The sequence below is a fragment of the Solea senegalensis genome, linkage group LG19 (genome assembly GCF_019176455.1).
Source record: "Solea senegalensis isolate Sse05_10M linkage group LG19, IFAPA_SoseM_1, whole genome shotgun sequence".
In the NCBI taxonomy this organism is placed as follows: domain Eukaryota; kingdom Metazoa; phylum Chordata; class Actinopteri; order Pleuronectiformes; family Soleidae; genus Solea; species Solea senegalensis.
The window spans coordinates 15,617,319-15,641,301 of record NC_058038.1 but is presented as its reverse complement, the minus strand read 5'-3'; the positions used below and the strand labels follow the sequence as shown (position 1 = coordinate 15,641,301).

Sequence of the window (23,983 nt, the reverse complement as noted above, 5' to 3'; positions counted from 1 at the left end):
CCCCTTACGATTAAAACACGCGACACGTTCTGCGAGATCAGAGGGGCGGTGCCGATTTTAATCGACAGCTTCAAAGGCCAACCACGGCAGAGCCCGTTAAGCAAAGGTCCAATCACAAGCCGAGTCTTCGTGTGTCGCTTTGTGGTGAGGAATGTTTTGATGCAGTTAGCAAAAATGTTAGAGGGGTCGTTGAGCAACAGAAACAACTGCAGGGCTATATGTCTATGAATGTTTTGTCACGGTGTGGCTGTGTATACGAGTTTTTTTTTATACATATATTTTTTTCCCCGAAGTATTGTCGTTTGCATCTGCTAGCATCGTATACGTCTGTTTTTAGCCATATGCTAGATGGGAATGCATGTATGCGCCAGCAACCAATGTCGAGGATGCGTTGGGCTTGCTTGATAATCTGATACTGCCCCTGAGTTATTATTAGCTATGGACATAGCGGTTTTCTTGGCCCAAACACTGTCCATGTCAGGACGAAGCGAAATGGACACCATAGCCTCATCACCGCGGTGACCGTAGCAACTGGAGTCCGCCACGTCCTGTCCACACGCCCAGTCATAAAGAATCCATCCCGTGGCTGTCTTTCTTTTCTATGACACAACAAGTTTATGCCCAATTAGATTCGGTGGAATCTCTATTGGACGATATCCCATATATGTTTTATCTGGGCTTGTTCTTTGTGAACGTCTTGATCCTTTACTATGCCTTTTTAATGGAGTACATCGTCCTGAATGTAGGGATAGTATTTCTGCCAGAGGACATGGACCAGGCGCTGGTGGACCTCGGAGTGCTCTCCGACCCGGCCTCTGTCCCCTACGACACGGACATGGAGCTGGATGTGTTCGAGGGATATATTGAGTGACATTACGGAACAGGAGGAAGGAGCATCTTCCGATGATGATGATGATGATGATGATGATGATGCAGAAGTGCGGGACAGGTGGAGGCAGCGTGATCCATCCCTGGCTGCTGATGTGGATGGGAAATATGCTGCTGTTGTTGCCTTCCTCTGACACAGAAGAAACTGTTAAAAAGTGAGCAGAGCATACACGATACGTGTTTAATTACATAACAAATGGTTAAGAATAAGCTACCTGACACTTTATTAGGTACAAATAATGTCAAATAAAGTGGCACCTGATGAGGTCTGCTGCTGCAGGAGCACATCTGCCTCATAGTTAGTTAAGTGTGCTTTCAGTTAGTCTGTGTACCTTGGTCACAAGACATGCATTAAGCTGCTGCTATGTGATTGGCTCATTGGATAGTTGCGTAAACATGCACTGAACAGGTGTACCTAAAAAAAATTTAGTTTGCAAGTATACTAACATCAAAACCAGTCACCTGTTTTATTGTTGTTGCAGACTGGTGTAAATCCATACATTAACTATCTAGGCAGACAGCAAAAACATTAAAGTCAACTGGTGTTGAACCAGGTTTATTTATATTTAATTTATGTTGTTTTTGACACCCATTGGAGACATTTTCAAAGCATGTTTTCTTGTGATGAACTGTAACACCTGTGCAACTCTGTGTGTGTCCTCTACAGGGTGTCTCAGCTCAAACTAAGGTACCTGGAGGAAGAGATAAAGCAAGGTGGCTGAAGGATGACTGTCCCATGGAAAGAGTGCACTTTGCACTGGATCAGTTGTCCATCGGTCCAGCTGACTCGGGCCAGACACCGGAGACATCACACTGCGTTTGCATCCCTCACTGTGAACACAATGAACAATAATAAGGAGGCACAGTGTGCTGCGGGTGGAGAGAGACGGCTGTTCACTGTGGAGTAGAACGGAGTGTTATCAGACATGTGGAGCATGTGTAAGACTGTCGTGCATTGCAGCCAGTTCAGGTGCAGCAACCTTAGTTGCATTTATACACAACAGTTACCCAGGCAATTGCAAAGACCTGGTGGCTGACTGACAAAGGACATGGAATACTTCAACACTTCACATTAAAACACAAGTCGCAGTGTGATGTGCTCCATAGAAGACGTCTCAGAAGTACTGTTAAAGTGCGGAAAAAATATACTGCATACTGCATACTTCATTCACAGAAGGAGTTGTAATTATGTGTCATTTTATGTCAGAATACTGAATTCATTGCTGCTTTGCAGGATCACACATACTCAAGGCATCATTTAAAATGTATCTTTTGAGGCCAGTAATGCATACTGTGTGTTAGGCTTTAGAGATATATGTACACTTGGCTCAGGAGCGCAGTGAAGATCTAATAACGCTGACACTGAACAAAGGATTTAAACCCATAAATTATATCTGTCTTCAAACTCCTATAAATCAGAATCTACTAACCACCATTCATTGTAAGGCAGAAACCATCATAATGTCTTCGGTTTGACAATTTGATTTTCCTCAGAACATGAGTTCAGCCAGCTGGCCAAATGTGCCAAATTTTATCAGTATAAGAAATATCTGACTGAACCCTTATTTTTTTTAATAGAAATATAAGGGTAAAGATGTTTGATGTGTTCATCTATTGCATATATTATTTTACGCATGACACTGGTTGTGTTTTGTTTTTTTATTGTCAAATTGTTTTTATTGATCTTTAATAACTTTGCTAGCAATAAACTGGTTTTAAGCAACAGGGTAATTTGATGAAGTAGGTTGTATAAACTGAGCAGGTTGTTAATACATCTGCTAGATCAGGTTGTGGGTGGATGAAAGAAAACCCCTTCATGTCAGCGATACTTGTAAAGAGATTAACCAGATATTTGTAAGCCTTGCACATTCTGTACTGTCGGTTGCTGAAGAGCACTAAAACACAGCTAAAAGAAATTCAAGAACAGTGACTGAACAGTAGACGCATTATTTCACTCATTCTATATCCATCCACCACTATAAGCAAACTGTGCATTAATCACTGACAACCAAAGCCATAGAGATGAAAACCATTTCAAAATACATGCACATGCTTTTTTTCACTGCATTTGTATAGCCAGTGTTTGATCAACGATCAAAAAGCCATAGTGAAACAAACAGAAATGTAATAAAAATGAATATTTTTAATATGTGGATGACAGTGCAGTCAGGTGGTACAGATATTTTTGACTTGTATTCAATCCAAAAAGACTCCCTATATCAAAAGTTCAAGAGGGGATCAATCGGTGTGAATCACTGGTGGCAAATTATTTTTTCTTTTTGGATTATGGCTGCCATTAAATAACATATAACATATGATGAAATAAACAATGTTTGCATATGCTTATGTAAATCAGTATGTCCCTGAATTTCTCTGAAAGTGTTTAAACCACATCCCACTGCAGCTCAGGATACGAATATCCTTTACATTTGTAAGAAATCCGATCAACAGATTCAGGTAAGGGCTTCCTGTAGATGAAAAATGAATATTAATACATAATTGAGAAAGTAAACTAATTCTTTAAGTTATTGGAAGAGTTAGGTGATTTACATCTAAAAGGAACTCCCTGTATTGAGGAATCAGCAGCAAGGGAAGCAGTCAGACAGGGAGAATTTTTGTTTTTTGTTGGAAAGTGATTATGAATTACTAGTGTGGTGAGAGGGCAGGTAGGATTAAGGGTCAGGCTCTGGTGAACACTTCAATCACAGTGTCTTATTTCATGAATTCACTCTGCGTGAACGTAAAAGGAGCAAACCTCTGCTGAGTTTGCTGGATGTCATCATCAAAACACAACTTTTACCCAGTGCTTGTGTGATTTCCCAGTGAATGCTACCTGTATTATTATTTTTTTTTTCAGTAATGTTTGTAGATCATCCTGGCTTAAATTCATTTGATGCGGGTATGGTCGTCTCTAGACTTAAAACTTGTAGCCATGTTGTGTTAGTTTTAGTCCACAAGAGAGCGCCACAGAGCAACAGCAGCAGCTTGTTGGAGAGTACAGTTCATGCTTGTCAACAGGAAACCCTTGAAAAATAAGATTCAAAAATCTTATACTCAAAAATTAATTTCTTTTGCAAGAGTGTCCTGGCCAAGACAAGCAGCAGTACTTGCACATCAAGCCAAGGATACGACTATTCAAGCATACAGCATACTCAGCACAATGTAAAAATAATAACATCTACATCAAAATGTATGTACAATATAGAAAACGCAAAATAAACTCACATAATCAGCAATTCTTTGGAATACAATCAATAAAAGTGCATTCAGGCAAAACTTCTACAGCCAAATATTCTGTTATAGACATGTAACACTATTAAAGGTCAGTAGTCATCTATAAAGGGAACAGAAACCTGATGGGTAGGAAGTGAAAATAGGTTCATAAACTGATACATTTAGTAAACAAGTGAAATGATAATTAAAAAAAACCACAACAAATAAAAAACAGAAGACGTGTGTCCAGGGACAAAGTGGTAAAGTGTCAGATAACTGTTGAGTTACTCAAAAGTTCACATCATCAACAATATCGTCATTATCTCAACAAAAACACACATATAAAAACAACACCGTTGTGCAAATATGCTTCTTGAATGTCTGCTATAGCATTACCACACACTCGTACGCGCTTTACTGTTCAACGCTGACCGACTGATCATCGATTGATCTGTCAGCCACTGTGTGGAATGAACAGAGCAGCAACTAATTCTCCATGCATTGTTTCTTTCGTATTGTTTTAATGCCAGAGGATGCGGCTGTCTTGCTGCTGGAGACGCTCAAACACTCCATATGGAATACACTGGTTCCACATTCTGAGAGTTAAAGAAGAAATAAGGTGTGAAGAAAGTGTGCAGTAATATAACATGATGAGAACAACAACCAGGTGAGAGATTTTCTCACCTTAAAGTTTTTATCTTTTGACAGTTTCTCAGACTGGCTCCGAGACTCTGTGCTCCAACATCTGTCAGCTTGTTGTACTTCACGCTGTCAAACACAATAAGACAAATGAGCATTAAACTCATGATTTATTGTTTGTTACACATCAGCTACTTCTTTTGTTTCTATGAGAATCCATAGTTGGAGATGCATTAAAACATAATAATCTAGACTTAGACTTACTCCAGGTCAGCGAGAGAAGACATGTGTGGGAGAACAGCTGCCAAACTTTCAGCCCCTTCATCAGAAATCACATTACTGTAAAGACTTGAAAAATGGAGGGAGGGGGAGAGAGAGAAGTGAAATTCTGAGGGTTTACAGAGTGTGTCTGTGTGGTTTTTGTTGTGTGGGCATAGTGGGTGTAGTGCGTAGACATCCGTGTGTATTATTAACCTTAAACGGTGCAGTTTGGGCAGACACTTCACTGTGCTTGACAGTTTTGTCACCCCTTGGTCTCCTATACAATTCTGAGATAGACTGGAAACCAGAAGGAAGTAGATGATGTTAGTTCGACACAAGCACACTGTAAGATCTCACTACATTCAAAGCTATTGTATATGTTCAGTTATTTAGATTCTAAGCCAAAAGAGGTTGCACTCACTTCAGTATTTCCAAGGAACAAAGTGACGTTAAAGCAGCAGCCAATTTCTCTGATCCTTTGTCCCCTATCTTACTATTCTCAAGACTGAACAATAATAATAAAAACAGAGAGAGAGCAATTGTCAGACACCAACACAACACACAAAGACTGAAAGAGAGAATTTGATATGAACTTACTCGAGGTGCCGCAGGTTATGGAGACCTGGCAGGAGCTCCCACAGCTTGGGAAGACCCAGTGGACCTTTCTCTGGGCCAAGCCTAGAGAGATCATCACCATCATCATCATCATCATCACCACCATCATCATTATCATTATCATGTTAAATATTGTCCTGTCTTACTCAAACTCCAGCTTGTGTAGTTCCTTGACGGCTGGTACCCCTTCTGCCAGGATGGAATCTGATTGGGTGCAACTACAAATAGACACGCACACTTCAGCAAAGCTGCAAAGTAAAGATGTAGTATGTGTGTGTGTGTGTGTGTGTGTGTGTGTGAGAGAAATTACCTGCCCTGCAGCCTCTTGTGCATATGAATGTCCACCAGCTTTGCCAGGTGCTGCACCTGACACACCTGTGTGACTTTGAGAGGGTGGATCTTGAACTTGGACACCGCCCCTCGTAGGAGCCCCTCCTCACCACACTGCACAAGCTGCTCCCACAGGGTAATTACATCGGAAATACACGCCCTACAGGAACAAGCGAAGATTCAAGATTCAAAGAGTCAGACATCTGTATTAAGAGACTATGGGTACAATCATGAGGGAATAAATGGATAAAAAAACACTGCTTATCTTCAGTGTTGTAATGTAACAAAGTACAAATACCTTGTTACACTACTTTAGAACAAAATTCACATATCTGTACTTGTTATTTATATTTCGAGCAACTTTTTTCACTACATTTCCTCCAACTGTCTTTGTTACTTTTTACTACCAGATAAAATCAGAAGAAGAAGAAGAGTTGTTAATGGCCTGTAATTATATAGAGCTTTTCTTGTCTTGACGAGCTGCCATGCTGCAACATGGGGTTAAATGTCTTGCTCAAGGACACATATAGACTAGCACTGCCAGGAGTTGAACCCACAACCTTCCAGATTGAAGACAACTCGCTCTACCACTGAGCCACCATGGCTCAATACTCCTCACTTTTACTTCGAAAACTTAAGTACATTTTATATCAGAAAATGACTTTTGATAATGAAGTACAGTAAATGTCATATACTTTAAGACTTTTACTTAAGTAATATTATAAAAAAGTGACTTCAACTTCTACCAAAGTCATTTTTTTTCTGGTCAGATACTTTTAGGTACTTTTTACAAGACAGCTTATCCTTATATGAAGTGAATTATCCCATACGGTCTGTATTTCTATCTCATTTTTCTAGTCTTAATGAACCGCTGAAAAGTACGCCATTCACCCATTCCTGCAGTGCATATACATCTAGAGTCATACATCTTTTCACACCCTGAACCAATTTAAGGTGAATGTTTTGCCCAGTGTCACATCAGCATCTAGAGAGGCTAAGCTGGGGATCAAACCCCACCCTCAAATTAGAATCAGCATCAGAATTAGCAGCCTAAAGCTGAACAGCCCAAGAGCCATATTGGAATTGTTATGCAATGACTGGACAATGGCTGTTTCGGTGGAGGAAGTTACTGATTTATGAGATAAGGGAGGGAAATAAGTACCTGTATGTGTTGATGTTGTTGAGCCCCACCAGAGTCCTCAGTCCAGAAACCTGAATCCCAGAATCTTCCAGATCCAAGCAGAAACTTCGACCTTCAGTTTCACCCTTCCCGAGTATGTTCTGCACAACAAACACGTCTGGCGGTTTCAGCGGAACCCCGCGAAATGACAAAACCTCTGGAAGATTTGCCGCTAGGTGAGAAACCAGTTGTGCGTTGCAAGTGTCACTGAATCCATCGCCGCATGTGAAACTCGCTTCATACACATAGTGACAGGCCTCCAGGACCTGGGAAGGACTCAGGTCACCAAGTGAAAGACCTTGCAGGTGTTTTGCCACGACAGCCTGCTTGCTGACCAACATGTCCCTGAAGGACGTCTCTGTGTGTGAGTGAAGTGTCTGCAGCGCTGTTCTGTTGTGAAACAGGAGGCCAACTGCAAATCGCTGAGTGAGTTCTAGTTCCTCCCTTTGTGGTCGCCGACGTCCCTTGGAGCCTGACTGGAAGGGCAGGGTCTGGAGGAAGGCACGGTCCGACACATTCCTGGAGGAACAGAGAGTGAGAGTGTGCCAGTTAAATTCAGACAGGCTACAACGCTAAATAATTTCAGTTTCAGTTCCCAACATTTTCTGATATGAAATAAAACATTTGCAGAATTTTTTTTTGTGTATAATAAAATGTTTATTTTTTTTACCTGGACAGAGATAGATGTACACCTGCCAGGTAACTCTGGAGAAAGGGGTTGGCCCACAACATGATGTGGTCAGTCGTCTGTTCATTGTCTGTCCTTCCTCTGTCCTTTCCCTTGTCGTCTCTTTCTCCCCCATCAATCGCAGCTTGAGATATAACTGGCATCCTCCTCAGAGGGTAAGAGAGGAAAAGCCTTGACTTGAGGCCGAAAGCCTGGAGTTTTTCAGACGAGATCTTTCCTGTGGGAAGGATGGGCGTATTGGCTTTGACCCCCTCCCACGCCAAAGAGCTAAGCTGCAAGAGCAACTCTGTCTGCTCTGATCCACCGGTCTCCCTTCCAACACACTCTTCTTGATCCACTTTATTCACTTCTTGCTTCAGCTTTCTCTTCCCTCTTGATCTTAGGCTGCGAGAGTGAGTACCATTGCGACCACGAGTCTGTTTGTGGCTCTTTTTCAATGGGCCATTACTTGAGTTTTGTACCTGTGTTTCTTCTCCAGATTGCAGGGATGTTGGTGTTTTCGCCTCTGAGTTTTCCCCATGGGCCCTTTTTATTTTTGAGAGAACCACTTGATGGCAGAGCCCTGTCAAAGTTTTTGAGAGGTCGTTCATAGTTTTGGACTGTTCCAACACCAAGCAAACAAACCGACATAGTCCAGGGTTGGAGCAGAGGAAATGTAGATAGCTGGAGTTCTTCAAGCAGTCCAAAGCAGATGCTGCGCGGGCAGGATCTGTAAAGTACTGGGACAAATAAGTCTCGACATCTGCGGGAGTGAAGCCACAAACCTCCAGAAAGCTATCCACACGGCGTAGGAGCTGATTGGCCGTTCCTCTTGGCCGCGTTGTAAGCAGAAGAGTGCATCCAGGAAGAAGGAGCCTTTGAAGGATGGCAGAGTACAGCTGCCTTACAGTATAGGTTTCTACTTTACTGTCTTTCTGCATCGATGCTATCAACTCTTTGTCTTGAGTCTGGAGCAGGGATTCATAGTTCCGCAACTCATCAAACCCATCAAAAATGATGAGCACACGCTTAGAGGCTGCAAGGATTTCAGCATAGACGGCGTCTGGGTCCATGCAAGAAGGAACAAAGGAGGAGAGACTTAAAAGAAGGGTCTGGAGACTATAGATTGGCCTCGTTAAAGAGAGAGCTTTGCCATCTAATAAGAAGACAAAGTCAAACTGTGGGATGCAGTCTGAGGACCAGTCAAGGCACAGTTTCTTGATGAGTGTGGTCTTTCCCATGCCTGCATTGCCAAGCAGCAGTATGTAGCGCTTGGAGTTATCTCCATTTACGTCTCTGAAGATCTGGGAGGACAGAGATCATCACAAAGGTTAGAAAGAGTAACAGTTAGTGATTTTAGCCGTGCTGTTGACCTGTTTCATATTAACAAGTCATAATGCTTGGCTGAATACTATTAAAAGTGCTCTCTCACTCTCAATCACTCATCTTCTACCACTTTATCCTTCACATGAGGGTCACAGGGCCACATAGAGACCAACAACCGTCCATTCTCACACATATGGTCAATTTAGAGTGTCCAATTTGCCACACACACAGGGGAAGAACATGCAAACACCATGCAGAAAGACCAAGGAAAAGAAACACCCAATAACACAGTTCATGGCATTTCTACACAGTGGAGGTCAGCAGAGAGAGCAAAGAACAACTAGCTGCTAAGCGTCAAAAATATTGGATGATAGAAAACCTAAAAGAAAATACTTTCAGTACTTTGCTCAAAAACTTCTCAACCAGAGTAAAAGAAAAATGATGGTCTGCAGCAGACATGGATTAAAATATAGATGGTGGAAAGAAAAGAGGAAGTTAATGACAGACATGCTGGTGTAAATCATTTTCTACCAATTAGGGAAACAAAACAAAACAGATATGTCAAATATGCTTGAGCCAAGGTTGGTTAACACTCTCTTTATTTATTCTCTCTGTTTTTAACGGTCAGTTATTGTTGCCGCCGCCGTCTCCTCTCATCATGTGGTTATTCTCCACCACTGCTCTCAAACAGATTCACTTTCACAGCTGGGAGGGACATGTGTGTGTGTGTGTGTGTGTGTTTGTGCACGAACACAGTGTAACAGGTAACTGTTAGTGCGGCATCTTATTTCCCTTATTTTAGAAACATTGGCAGCCCACACTCCTGTAATGATTTGAACTGAGATTGCGGTAACTACTGCGGATAGGACACTTTCAAATGTAACTGCGTACAGTTAGATGAGTAAAAAAAACAGAGCTATCCATTAAAAGTGATGCTCTCACCTGTCGATGTCCCAACAAGCTTTTTTGCCGATCTGCATCTCCCATGATGATTAGCTCTTTGTCCAGGTTTCTGTTTGTGTTTTTCCCAGAGCGAAGAAACTCTCTCTGGCTCACTTGCACATCCACATAATGAGAGGTCAGATTAAGGTCATCCTCTATATCCAGGCAGGAGTGACTCATGTGGTCTTTGACTTCTTGAATGTAGTCTTTTACAGCCTCTGAAAAACAAACACAATTAAGTGCCTTTCCTTTTGCCGCTCCGTGGAAGCGTTCCTTTTGACAAGCATGGGGTAACTTACGTGGAATATCATGGACAATGGGAGACTGAGGAAGCGGGGATTCTTTACATGGGGACGTCTCTGAAATGCACAAAGTCATGATCAGAGCAATAAATCCACTGGTTGATTTACTCATAAGAGGGAGAAACTAAGCAAATAATACTGATACACACCAATTTTGGGGTCAGGTGGTAAAATACGATGGGGAGACATTGATCTACTGGTGGAGTCTGACAGAGATCCTGGTGGTGATGAACTCATTTGGACTGGTGCTACCGCATCATCCACTGCAGACAGGGAAGAGAGGAAAGAACGTAGCAGTTGGTGGAGGTGTGGTGTCCATGTTGGGAACCATGATCACTATGACATCACCAGATGTTTTACTCACCTGGGGAGAGTGGCTGCAATTGGCGTTTGTAGAGTGGTGAGGCAGAAGGGACTGTGTGAGGAATAGAGATTAGCGCACGAACTGTCAATACAGTACAATGCAATAAATGACGACACATTACACTTATCGAGTTATCATTATGACATACGCACAGTAAATAGTACGACAGTGATGACAACAGACATTTAACACAACAGAAATTAGTGCAAAAGAAATTTCTAAGATACTCTCAAGTCATTTTGGGAACTTTTTGCGTTCCAAAAACTGCAGATTGGTGTGTATTTTGTATTGTATTGTATTACTGTCGTTTATAAATGAACGACAACAATGGAATTTTTGTCCCTTTATGGAAAAAGTTGCTACAGTTTCAACAAAGTTAACAAAACAACAAAGACATAGAGATCCTGCATAGATTTTAGTCTATTGATCTATAATCGTGTTGCATGTATAACTGAGTCAAATGGAGGATGAATAAAAATGACTGCTGTAGCGGAATCATGATTCCATCATTCAATTTTACATTCAGACACATTATTTACAGTAACAGCTATTTTTAGGGGGAATTTGTACGTCAACTAAGTTTCATTTTCCTCCACAATCAAACACCTGTCACAGAATGTCAACAGCAACTAAATGCTATAAGCTTTGGCAGAGCATCATATCGGAGAATGACTGTATATTTGAAATGGTGCATGTAAATGTTCAACTCACCTAATATGTATGTAGGTGGAGGAGTTGTATTGGGGAGTGGAAGACTAATAACAGGAGGGGGGAACCTCAGCGTCTGAATGACCTGACATCCCGGAGCATCTGGGATGGTGATGAGCTGAAGGGAGGGATGGAGGTGAACAATTCTTGGTGGAGTGGTTGTAAGGCATGTGGTCTCTGCAGGACTTGGCTCTGGTCCTGCATCAGTCATTGTTAAATAGACAACAACAACAAAAACAAGCGTATCGTTCAGTTTCTCTGGAAATAACAATGGATTAAGAGTCAAAGACATAAAAATACTTTTAGAACTTAAAAAAAGAATCCAGGTGTCCCATTTCCCTTTTTTTCTTTTTTCACTGCCTCTTTAATTAAACCATTCAATTTTTCTTTGCGACACAGGATCTCAGTTTAAAGGCAAACATGTTTCGGACATATAATATAACGATCAGTTACAGACAGACAGAACTGAAATGCAAGTAAAAGAGCCAAATGGAAGCAGATTTAAATACTAAAAACAGGAACAAAGAGGCTTTTTCGACTGACCTTAAAATAACTTTAAAATCCCCAAGTGGTTGCAAAGCTTTAAATAATGCTGTTCCACGTTAAAGGGGCAGAGAGGGAAAATGTTTTGTTTTGCCAGACTTTATAGGAGGGGGGGTAAATATTGTAAGTCGGCAGCAGACAGGATGGTCAGAAACCAGATGACATGGTTTGAATGACGAGCTTGGCTCTGTGGTTGTAAGACAGTAGGGAAATGATGTGACGCATGAGGGAGAGAGAGAGAGACACATATTATTTTCATAGTACTATGAAATGACCACGCTGCCACACACTTCCATGTGCGCGTGCATGTGACATATTTAGTAGTGGTGGCACCTAGGGGTCCCCCGAATGTCAGGGTGGAACTCAAACTCTGAGTGAGAAACACCTAATCTTGAATGACAAACAACTATATTGAATACTCCAAAAACTAACAAATGGAGGAAGTCAGGCGAGGTGAGAGTTCTCCTTTTTTGTTGAGAGATGCGATCTCATAACAGACGTCTACAAAATTAAAACTTCCTTTTTCTTTATCTGGATTTCAGTGCCAAAAGGAACCGATAAAACATGGACGACATGAAGGTCGACATGCGCTTCAACCACGGGTCAGTGCATCTGAAGAAATGTCACATTCAAACCATCGTCACAACGGTGACTTCGTCTGTACTTTCCAGTCTAGTGGAGACGGAGGCCACAGCAACATGGCGCTGGGTGAACTGACATGGCTACAAACAAGTTGGTGCAAGGCTGAAAACGCGATGAGCCGCCCATGGAAAGCTCTGCTGCTGTATGAACACAAACACTCTCTCCGTCAGGTCCGATTGTTTTGTTTGACGGAGTCTGATTTCCAAACCAAGGACCAGCAAATAATGTTACATTGTTTCTGTTCACAAAGAACCAAACCAATAAAAAAATCCTCAAAAGTTACACACTACTGCTTTAACTTTCGTGTGAATATACTGGAGCTCAGATGTTTTGCTCTGTTTAATGTATTTACTAACTATTGATTCTCCTAGCCCGTTTTTTTCATTTTAAAATGTTTAAATATGTATATGTGTATATATATATAAATATATATATATATATGTGTATATATATATATATATATATATATATATATATATATATACATATATATATATATATATATAAACATATATAGTTTATATACTGTATGTATATATAAACAGTTTACTTAAGGGCTGCATCAATTAGCAGGAGTAAAGGAAACTTACTTTGGTTGAAAACTGCTTCATCCTGCACCACCTTTGTTTGTGGTTTATCTGCAAAAATTTAAACAAAAAAAAAACATGAGAACATCGTACAGGGAAGAAAGCAAAAGAAAAAACCTGAAAGCTTCAGTCCGTTTTTCAATCCACTTTTTTTTAAGCATTTCACCTTTGATAAAAGTTGTTTCTGTTCAAATTCAGAGTGACTCAATGCCATAAACTAAACACACTCATAACATATCAAACAGTGTGGGCAGATCACCTGCTGCTCTGCGTCTTTTCGGTCTGGACGGAGTGTTAGTGTCAGTGCACTGCTGTGACCGGGCAACTGGAAAACAGAAACAGAACATTAAAAATCCGTCACAAAGGCAAAAAGTAAATAAAGAACTTAGACGGCTGTATTCATTCAAACGTGAGGTTCCCCGTAGCTGCAGACAGCAAAGCACAATGTTCACTACAAATGAACAGCTAGAGGTACAAGTTAGTTAGTGACCGGTTATTTACCCCTCTGTCTTTTTCTCCTGTGGATTTTTTGTTCACTTAGTTCGTGCCTCTGCCTCTGCTGGTGGTTACCTGGGCATGGCAGATCTGTTGGCATAGCAACGTCACCTGAAGAGCACAAAGGACACAAAGGGAGGATGTCCACGGGTCAGCAGAGCAGACACAGAAACCAGTCTTTATTTAGCGTTGAAGATACGAAAACAGAGAAGAGGCCCAGTGAGTGAACGCGAATCACCACTAGAAAAAGTTATACTAATATCCTGTCAATGAGTAAGTGCGTGTTCTTTGTGTTCCCAAACCGCTTGCAGCCGTCTGCCTTTACTATACTGAGAAACACAGAGTCTTGTGAACTCATTTGACAGTGGTATGAATGTGTTTGTTTATAATTGGTTTGTACTTAAAGGTTATGCACTTCACTACACTTTTAGGATGTCATGGCAGAGTGAAATCATCAACAGTAGCAGCTTCAACACCTTTTGAGAATGCGATTTCATTCATGCCCTAAATGATCGTCCAATAACAATATTAATACTGGCGAATAAAAGCTGAACCTCAATGTGTTCATGTGTTATTTATCTACACTGACCACTGTCACACCTCTTCTATTTCTTCTTCCTCTTCTTCCTCTTCAGTATTTATCTATTTTTGCTATGTGTCAATAGTAAAAATGTAAAAATGGAAAGAGAAGAGAGTCTTACTGAAGTTGCTGGATTCCTCACTATTCAACCACGAATCACCAAAGAAAATGTCTGTGCCTGAGAGAGAAAGTGAATTAGACAATAGATCACCTATGCATTCATTCTTGGATTATAGTAATGTCATTGTTTGGAAGTAATGCAATTATTACATGTTTTAATTAAGTTATCTATCCCTGTGTATTGTGTATTGTGCAGCTGCTCCCACAGATCAGTGCAGCAAGGCGTTTCCTTGGTAAATTGCCATGGGAACCTTTTATAAATGACACATTCGGGCTTTAAAAAATGTGTTTTTGGTCTTCTTATGTGTTGTTGAGTCAAAGTTATGATTCATCTTGCATTGCATATTTTTCTTAAAAAAACTGGAAGTAGTGATAGCTATGCAGAAGTCATAAAATAGACATACTTTTTATTTTGTTTTTGTGAACTTTGAACAGTGACCTATTTGCAAATTTCACAAATTCAATCAGATTTTAAACGTTTTGAGAACTTTTTGTTCAGGTGTATTTACATAGTTGGTGACAATGAAAAAAATTATCACTTAATCGGATTGCCTATATGTTGCGCTGGAAAAAAAGGACATAAGACAATCAATAATTCACATTCTTATAACCTCTGTATATGGATTTTAACATAGTAATGGAAAAAGGCTGCATAAATGCTCTGTGTTCTAAGGGTTAATGTTATGTGTGCTTACATGTTGATAGTATTCTTCTGTGTCATCATGTGCATGAATATGAAATCCCAAATAATTTATGTTCCAGTTTATTTGCAACTTACCCAATAGGTAATCATCATTCATGAATTCAGATAGGTCATCTAAAACACAAAGAGTCGTCATCATGAGACAAATACAGTAGACAAGATAGTGCAGCGATGGATGGACAATGTGACACCTGAAAAGAACAGTCCACAAGTCACAGCCCTGGTGTCCTATGGGGACATACACTCACCAGGATCATATGCTGTCTTTGTAATTCACTAAATAACAAATACAAATTTAAATTTTTAGCTGTTTTAAGCTGTTATTCGAAGCTCAAAAGGTCACATGGTGTTGCTTTAAAAACATTATATTTCCTTCATGCTGTATCACGACACAGTATCTCACACTATCTCACACTACTGTATTATTTATCACAGGCGGAAGAGATTAGTGTCATGTCCGAACAGGGCAAAGGACGTACATAATATTATATTAAAAAAAAACAACAACTTGATAAATAAATAAACATAGTTAAACAATACTAACCGGGTAGCTCCCCAAAATCAAAGGGGTCCTGATCTACTTCATGCATCTTGGCATCTGTTGACACACAAACAGGACAATGTGAAGAAACAACGATGTGAATACATAAGGATTGAAGGCATCAAGTCGACTCCACCATTGCATCCACAAATCCATTTTCTGTGATGCAGCTTTCCACATCTGCTGTTCAGTGCCACACATTTTGTGCATGTTGCTGCTTTTCCACTACATGGTCCCGGCAGCAATAGTAGCGATAGTACCTGGTACTTTTTTAGTAACCAACTGAGTGTCGTCACTTGAAGAGTCATGACAAATACGTCCAACACAGTAATCGAACCAAACAGTGCCAAACTGTAGATCAGTTAAAAAGCCTTAAAATGTGTGTTAATCTCCAACATTTAGCAAGGACGTGTCTAAAACCTCAATATTTAACAGAGGCGTTGTATGGAGGAGCCGCATCACAACCCCCTGCTGCTGTATTTGAGCTCAGTGACCGCGTCAGTCGCAGTCTGTGTTCCGGTCATGGAGGAAGTACTGAACGATTCTGTGAAAACTTTTGAATTAACTGAGTCTAATCCTTCACCACACATGAAAACAACGGCTTCACAAGTCACTAGTTTGTGTGCGTCGCGTGTCGAACGAAGTCGCGGCAGTTTCACGCAGCCGTGCTGTGATGACGCCGCCCACGTTGAGGAGGAACTACATTGCAATGGAAAACCAGCCAAACCGTGTAGAGTCAAGCCGTACATTGAATATTGTCTCACCTGCTCTGTCTCATCTTACATGGGAAAAAAACCCACGGTATACCTGGCAGCTGTGTCAAGCAGACATGGGACGATATAAACATTCCGAGATTATCCTGAGCAAAATAATTGCGATTCATAATATTATTACAATAACTGAAAAAACATGCGTTAATATAATTCTTCTGCACTGACAGTGGCCGGAAACATGGCAGATAGATCACCAGGACTGTATGCAGGGGAGCCAGACAGGACTATTATCACGACAATCGAAACTCAACATGATTAACTTTAATTGTAAGTGCTTTTTATCACGATAAGCGATAATATCCTTTATTGTCCCGTCACAGCATTCTCAGGTGTTACATAGAAGGCAGGTGGAACAGAACTTGTACTGAAGCTGATGACGTTTCACAAGTACGCTCAAGTACGCAAGTATGGATATTGAGAAACGGCCTATGATTCATTCATTCATCATTTACTGCTTTCTGCTCCACATGAGGGTGCTACTAGTGCCAATCCTGGCTGATGTAGGTGAAAGGCGGGGTATCACAGGTCCATCACAGGTCCACACCAATTTAGAGTGTCCAATTTGCCTTATCACCAAACATGTCTTTTGGACTGTGGGAGGAAACCGGAGGACCCGGAGAAAACCCACCCACACACACACACACACACACTGGGAGCATTATGATATGTTCACTTAATTATCCATAACAAAATAGGTCACAGTATAATTTGTGACATAAAAAGGTTCGACATCTGTCGACATAATGTTTATGGCTTTTTGCAAACACTCGTTGCCAGACTCAGAATTGGGACTCGATATGAGCTTCAACAATAGCTCAAATTAATTGCACATAAAAAAATGTGGCTTTACTAGCATAATGTTGATGTTGTTTCTGTCTGTCTTGGCATAAAACAAATAACTTCCTGAAAGTCCTGTGTGCAGTGTGGGGATATCACCAGGAAACACATTAAAATCTTGTTATATTGAGAAGCACAGAGCTCATAGGCTTTGACAACACTGTGTGAACTGATCTGACAATGGTCTGAATGCAGCTGACGTTTGTTTATATCTATATCTTTATCCTCATGGAGTAGTTACGTGCTACGGCTTTAAGTTGCAGTAAAATCTGGAACTGACTTGAAACCAAATGACACAGTTGTCCTCCACATTCCTGGCACACACACACACCCTAAATTGATAAAACTCACCAGACCACTTATTAACAGGTGATACACTAACCAACAGAGACCTTTAGACTTAGATCGCTGTTCCTTGTTTGTGTACGAACCAATGAAGTTCTTAAGTTTATCCAACAGTGGATAAACAAACAGGCAATAATTCAGACACTTGTTGTTTTTTTTTGTCATCCATTAGCAGTCTCTCAACGCTTGATAGCTCACAGCACGAGGAGGCTCAGTCATGAGGGTACAAATAAGAGCTAGAAGTAAGTAAGAGCTTCAACAAACTATGAAGTGCTAGTCATAAGCGATCAAGTTTTTTTTTTTGTTTTTTTTTGTCTCTTGTCACAAACACGTGGAGGCAATTTGCCAACTAAAAAAAGCATCTCAGCGTCTCTTTGTCACAAACACGACAATTCATCCGTGAACACGATCAGCCATGACCCACGCTACCAGCGTTCTCACAGTACAACGCGCGTAAAGTGTTTTCCACGGGTACGCACATCCATCCGCTGTTTTCTGTGCGTGCGTAAATCTGCTCCCGCCAGCGCAGAACTTGTTCAGGTTCGGTACGGTTTCGACTCAAATACCCAGTTTCAGCAAACTGAACTCAAGCAACATCTTACAAATATGGGGGGGGGGATTTTTTTAAAGTCACATAACAACATAACAAATGTATTATAAGACTATATTTGATAGAATTATGAAGGAAAACCAGCGAGCCACATGTCAGAAAATAACTTGCTTATGCGCATCACAAATAATACAAATTAAATAATGTGTGTACACAATAAAACATTTTACTATCTTTTTTAAAAAAGTACGCATAATTACTCACTTAAGCTCATCAAATGGTGACTCGTCTAGGCTGTACCAAACAAACGTGGATGACAAAGAAAGCACCGATATCTTGTGCTGCCCATGCCTGCGCAATTTGGATAAACATGCCCATGCCTTACTCATCAGAGCTGGAATAACTTTTACCTGTCCGGTTCGGCCACTCATGAATGGATGATGTTCAGGTCCACTGGACTCCTGCAGTAGGTTCCCTGTGTGATAAACTCGGTACTCGGTAAATTACAACAACCACTGCGTATGTCCTCATACCTAATCAGTTAGCACGACCTCCTGCACTGCCTAAATATGACTGTCTCTCTTTTACTTTCACTTCGGAATGCTGGGCCAAGCTGAGGCAGTTTGGTGAGGGGTATGGCAGCAGTCTGCTTCTGAAACAAACTTCAAAGGTGACAGAGACTGTGCAGAGACACATTACTCTCACTTTCTCTACATCGGCTCTCTATAAAATGCTTATCCCATCCTACACAGTAATCAAGAGTGCTTTATAATAACAACAACAACAACAACAATAATAATAAGTATTATTTTCTTCTCTTCATCTCCTATCCTCCCCTCCCCAGATGGCTGCACATCTGCTTCAGCCAGAGGATGCTTCCTCTTCAAAAAAGGAGCTTTTTCTCTCAACTGATTCCAAGTACTTGCTTGTTGTGTGAACTGGTGGGTTTGTCCTTTCTGCATGGAGTTAGCGTTTCCTCCCCCATGTGTGTGCTTGGGCATTCTCCGGGTTCTCCGGTTTCCTCCCACAGTTCAAAAACATGCAGAGGTTAACTGGACACTCTGAATCGCTTGTAGACGGACCCTGGCACCTGCAGCCCTTCGACCCTCATGTGGAGGATAAAGAAGTAGACAATGGCTGGATGAGGTCTTAGCCTTTGTAAAGCGCCTTGAGGTAATGTATGTTGTGATTTGGGACCATACACATTTATTTGATGACAGGTAGCCTTAGATAACACTACTTGTTGATTTTGAAGATCACTTCATGATCCAGTCCAATCCAAGCCAACGTTATTTATAAAGCACTTTAAAATACAACCACAGCTGAAAAAAAGTGCTGTGCATCAGAGATAAATCAGGGAAATAAAATATAAAAATGACATCATAAACCTAACAACAAACCATAAAACATAATAAAACACTGTACAAAGTATAAATGCAACACAAATGAACAAGTCATACACTAAAACTATAAAAAAAACATACCGGGTCAAAAGCCAAAGAGTAAAAATGGGTTTTAAGATGTGTTTTAAAAGTGGACAGTGAACTCTGAAACACTATTACTTCCGTCTTTAAAAGTTCTGGGTCATCCATGCTTTGATCTCGTCAAGACACTCAAGAAGCGGATTGACAGAGGAGGAGGCCTCCTTTCGCTTCGAGGTACATAAATCTGGCTGTCATTGGCGTAACAGTGGAAGGAGATACCATGTTTCCTAAGAATGGAACCCAAGGGAAGTAAGTAAAGTATAAAAAAAGCAAGGGCCCTAAAATTGAGCCCTGGGGGACCCCGCATGTCAGGGGAGCAGATGAGGATTCTGAACCAGCAAGCCTTACGCACATGGTTCTATCTGCCAGATATGACCTGAACCATTCTAGTGCAGTACCACTAATGCCCACTAGGTGCTGTAAACAAAACAGTAAAACGTTGTGGTCCACTGTATCAAAAGCAATGGTCCAGTCAAGCAGGTCAAGCACAACAAAGTCACCAGAATCAGTAGCCAGTAGGATGTCACTGAAAACATTTAACAATGCTGATTCTGTGCTATGAAGGGTTTTAAAACCAGACTGAAACACTTTTAAGATATCATGCTCGTCCAGAAATAACTTTAGATAGTGAATCTGGAGCAGTGGACAGCACTTATCTGCCCCCAGGGAGCAATGGGGGATTTGGTGAATACAAATAGTTTGGATGTGCTGAATCGGTGCTGGATAGCTCTTTTACCCTAAAGGTTTAACAATTGTCATTAATGACAACAGAAATAATTGTTTGTTGGTCTAAGCCTTAGAATAAGCCTTTCATTGTGTACTTTAGGCTTTACATTACAGAGGCTCTCATCCTGCACCACCATGTTCCCCAAACAGACAGATTGTTGAAGATTTTTACGCAAATGAAGGAAAAGGAATTCCTTTCTAGTCCCTTTGCATGCTTGGAAAACGTAGGGTATAAGTGGGGGGGGGGTTCTTAAATCATTACAGTCCGCAGTCTCACGATAAGATGCCACTCATTATCACACAGTATGTATTTCAATCTTAAACAACCTCCCTTTAAAAGGTGAAGATTACCTCACCAAACCTAATACAGACAGAGGCAACAGCAACATTGTGAAAATGAAACTTGAAAAAATGTTGCAAATGGATACGTGAGTACGTTTCTATGCACAGTTAATTGAAGCTACAGCTTTAAATTGAGCTACGCCATTTAATTGGACACATATCCATGTCCCGCTACGCAAGCACTAGTGTGGAATCCATTTATTGCTTGATACGTGTTCGCCTCAGCTATGCTAGGTGGCGCTATGCCCCATTTTTTGGCCTCATAATAAACTAGAGTGTTATTAAAAAAATACAAAGAGGCCAAAACCAGTCATCAAGCAGTTTGATGGGATTGTCCCTGCCCATCCCTGCAATGTCAGTACACACACAAACCAACACTCCCTTGGTCAGGTCTGATAGTATTGCTTGACAGAACGTGTTCTCAGATGAAGGACAGAGCAAACATTCACAACTGTCACAAACAAAGGCAGAATGATAACGTCATCATCATGTACTTCTCCATGTAAGTCTGCATTGGAGAAAGCTCACAACCTGCAATGTTGATTGCTCTTTGTCACTGAGTCATTGATTCTATCTGTGAGAAAGCACCACTTTGTTATGGACAAGGAAATGTAGGGAGTTGTGGTTCCATGGTTTTAAGTGGAAAGTACCTGCTCCACCTATTTTACTCTGCCAATTATTTAGGTCATCACAACCAAACCAGTTATTACCCGTCTCTAACACCAGCATGTCACTTCTCTCTCACACACACAGGTTTCACTGCAGTGACTTACATGCACATTATTTTCCCAGAGACTCACTCTGACCTAAACCATAGCTGATACTGGCCAAAGACAAGTCTCCATAATGTGACTGTGTAAATAGATGTAGGTCCCCACAACATAATTAATACCCGGTGTAAACACACACACACACACACACACAGCCTATTAATCTTGGGGTTAAAAAGAAACTGAAAGTGTACCGGACCCGACATTACTGTAAACAAACGGCTACTGAGAGCTTTCCCTTTGAAAAGCAACACAGAGAAATTGGAAAGCACCTAGAATTCTGCGACACAAAAACTGATCTAAATAATTGACAGTGTGTTATTCAGCAAGCAATTTGTGCATAATACAGCGTTGCTGACTCTTTTTTTTTTTACTTTTTTAAATTTGAAAGCAACTTATGTTGTTCCAGATATATGTTTGACAAACGAACTGCGATACTCATTTTTGTATAAGACTGGAAAAAACTGGGTCCTCCTGACTATTATGTACTGTAGCATTTGAAGCCGATCAGGATTAAAAAATAATGTACCTGACATCACGACTACTGAGTGCAAACTTACCCCAGGGCAAATCCACTCTCCCCTCATCCTCATGTAAATCTGTTCTGCGGTCAATGCTGCATGTCGTCGTGCTATAAGCAGCCCTTAAGACATGTTCCAAATTGTCTCGGACACCCAGTGACCTGCTGTGATCTCTTGTTGAGTAAAACGAGCTATGGTCCTGCGCGTTATTGTGAGAGCAGTGAGCTGCAAGTGCAGCATCTGAACTGTATCCTGCATCTCGGCCTCCACGACAGGTGTCTGTGATGTTGCAGCTCGTGTCTGCTGCTGCTGCTGCACAGGACCCATCAAGAGGAACTTCTGCCGTCAGTCCAGAGGTGTTGAAGTGCTCACTGTAGAATCCGGCGTTAAAAGCAGAGTAACAGTGGTTTATTAGAGAGTCAGCGTCTCCTTCTGTGTACATGGCGAAGCCTGTGTCCGTGATCCCGGTTTCTGGCTGTGTGAAACGGCCTCTGGACAAATCCAGTGTCCTGTGACCAACTGCAAGCTCGGTGTCCACTTCCATATTCATGTCAAAATTTTTCCTCATACAGTTTCACTTGCAGTCATACAAGGACACAGAGGCAATAACATCCTCTGTCTTAGTGCTGCCAGAGGGACGGCGATCATCGTGGTCACCTCCTCTACCTGCTCTAACCACTCCTCCTCCTCAACCCTCTGAATCCTCCTCCATCCTTTCACTATCGCTTTTTGGCGTCTGCGTTAATTCAATGCTTGTTCAAAGCCTGCCTTGTACTTCCTCTAGCAGATTCTGCTGACTTTGACGGCCCTCTAGTACAGCGGTTCCCCACCGTTTTTTCCTTGAAGCCCCCCTTGCTTGTGTCCAGGACAAACCAGCGACCTGAACCCCTGTCCAGGGTGCGCACATCAAAAAAGAATAAAGTAAATAGTTCATATGCAAAAATAAACAGCAGTTGTAGGTTTTTGTTCCTATTCTCACAGTGTATATAGATAAGTCCTGTGCTTCCATTAAATGAAAACCAAGGCTCTAGTAAATATGATCTCTCATTTGTCTGCACAGAAAACTGGCCAATTAATGCAATAATAAAATTACAGGGATACTTCTTTTCACGACTATCCAAAACACTTTTACATCAGAGTAGGTGACATAAATGTAATCATTAAAAAATTACACATAATATCCAGATGCAGCTGATGAAAAAGATTTAATTTTGAAGTTGCTTCTGTTGTGAACTGGAAGCCACTGTCATCAAGTCATTAATTCCAAATAACAATTGCCATTAATTATAAATAAATGAATAAGTTGAATGAGTTTTACTATCAACGATCGATTTGCCAAAAAAAAGAGAAAAATAAAATCATGTGCTCTAATGTCGCAACAAATGTATTTGTGTAAAATCCGCTTTCATCCGACGGAAGCACAGCAAAGGTCTCAAATACCAAAATATACATGACGACATGGCCATGTCTTCTTTTTTTGGAACCGGTCCTTGAATCATCTTCTTCTTATTCTTAACACGCTTGTATCTCATTTGTACTTTTTATTTTAATGTATGCTGTATTCATTATTGTTTACTTTGGTTTACATCGAAGCCTTGATGCTTTGGGTTTATGAGACCTAGGTGTGATCACCCCAGTGAGTCCATGCAGACTCTTACTCTTTGCTCCTGGTCCTTTACGTTAAGAGATGTCACTTTGATGCTCAGCAAAACAAACATCTACTATTCAGGACTGGACATCACACTGCGTACGAAAGCATTGTATGTAAAAGAGACGTTCCCTTTGTGGGCAGAGTGACGTCCTTTATCATTATGAAGAAGTGAGGGTGCATGCTTTCTCTGGAATAAATGATTATAGGAGAAGTCTCACAGTTTCACCTTCATCATCAAATATTGCGTCTTACAAAATCACTCCAGCAGTTCCCCCATACTCAATACATTGAATGAACACAATCACACAAAATGGACCAAACTTGGACCACAACCTTCA

At 41.0% G+C, this 23,983-nt stretch overlaps 2 protein-coding genes across 3 annotated transcripts; one reads left to right on the top strand and one right to left on the bottom strand.

Moving 5' to 3' along the window:
* The first annotated feature begins 132 nt into the window (after positions 1-132).
* Positions 133-3,240, top strand: dexi (Dexi homolog (mouse)). Its single transcript, XM_044051376.1, has 2 exons — positions 133-1,043; positions 1,556-3,240. Exon 1 carries the CDS (start codon positions 602-604, stop codon positions 869-871), a length of 270 nt encoding a protein of 89 aa, XP_043907311.1. The 5' UTR covers positions 133-601; the 3' UTR covers positions 872-1,043; positions 1,556-3,240.
* ciita (class II, major histocompatibility complex, transactivator) lies at positions 3,012-22,597 on the bottom strand. Of its 2 annotated transcripts, none has more exons than XM_044051371.1 (22): positions 22,034-22,597; positions 15,650-15,703; positions 15,181-15,219; positions 14,404-14,460; positions 13,709-13,813; positions 13,467-13,532; positions 13,211-13,258; positions 11,439-11,633; positions 10,728-10,778; positions 10,513-10,626; positions 10,361-10,420; positions 10,062-10,279; positions 7,797-9,097; positions 7,109-7,645; positions 5,927-6,106; positions 5,763-5,834; positions 5,599-5,679; positions 5,423-5,506; positions 5,215-5,298; positions 5,005-5,088; positions 4,786-4,869; positions 3,012-4,697 (listed from the first exon to the last, which is right to left on the bottom strand). In XM_044051371.1, exons 1-22 carry the CDS (start codon positions 22,560-22,562, stop codon positions 4,622-4,624), a joined length of 4,119 nt encoding a protein of 1,372 aa, XP_043907306.1. In that variant the 5' UTR covers positions 22,563-22,597; the 3' UTR covers positions 3,012-4,621. The 2 variants fall into 2 exon arrangements, with proteins under 2 accessions (XP_043907306.1, XP_043907307.1); XM_044051372.1 differs by lacking the exon at positions 22,034-22,597 and adding an exon at positions 18,562-18,943.
* Between the last annotated feature and the right edge of the window lie 1,386 nt (positions 22,598-23,983).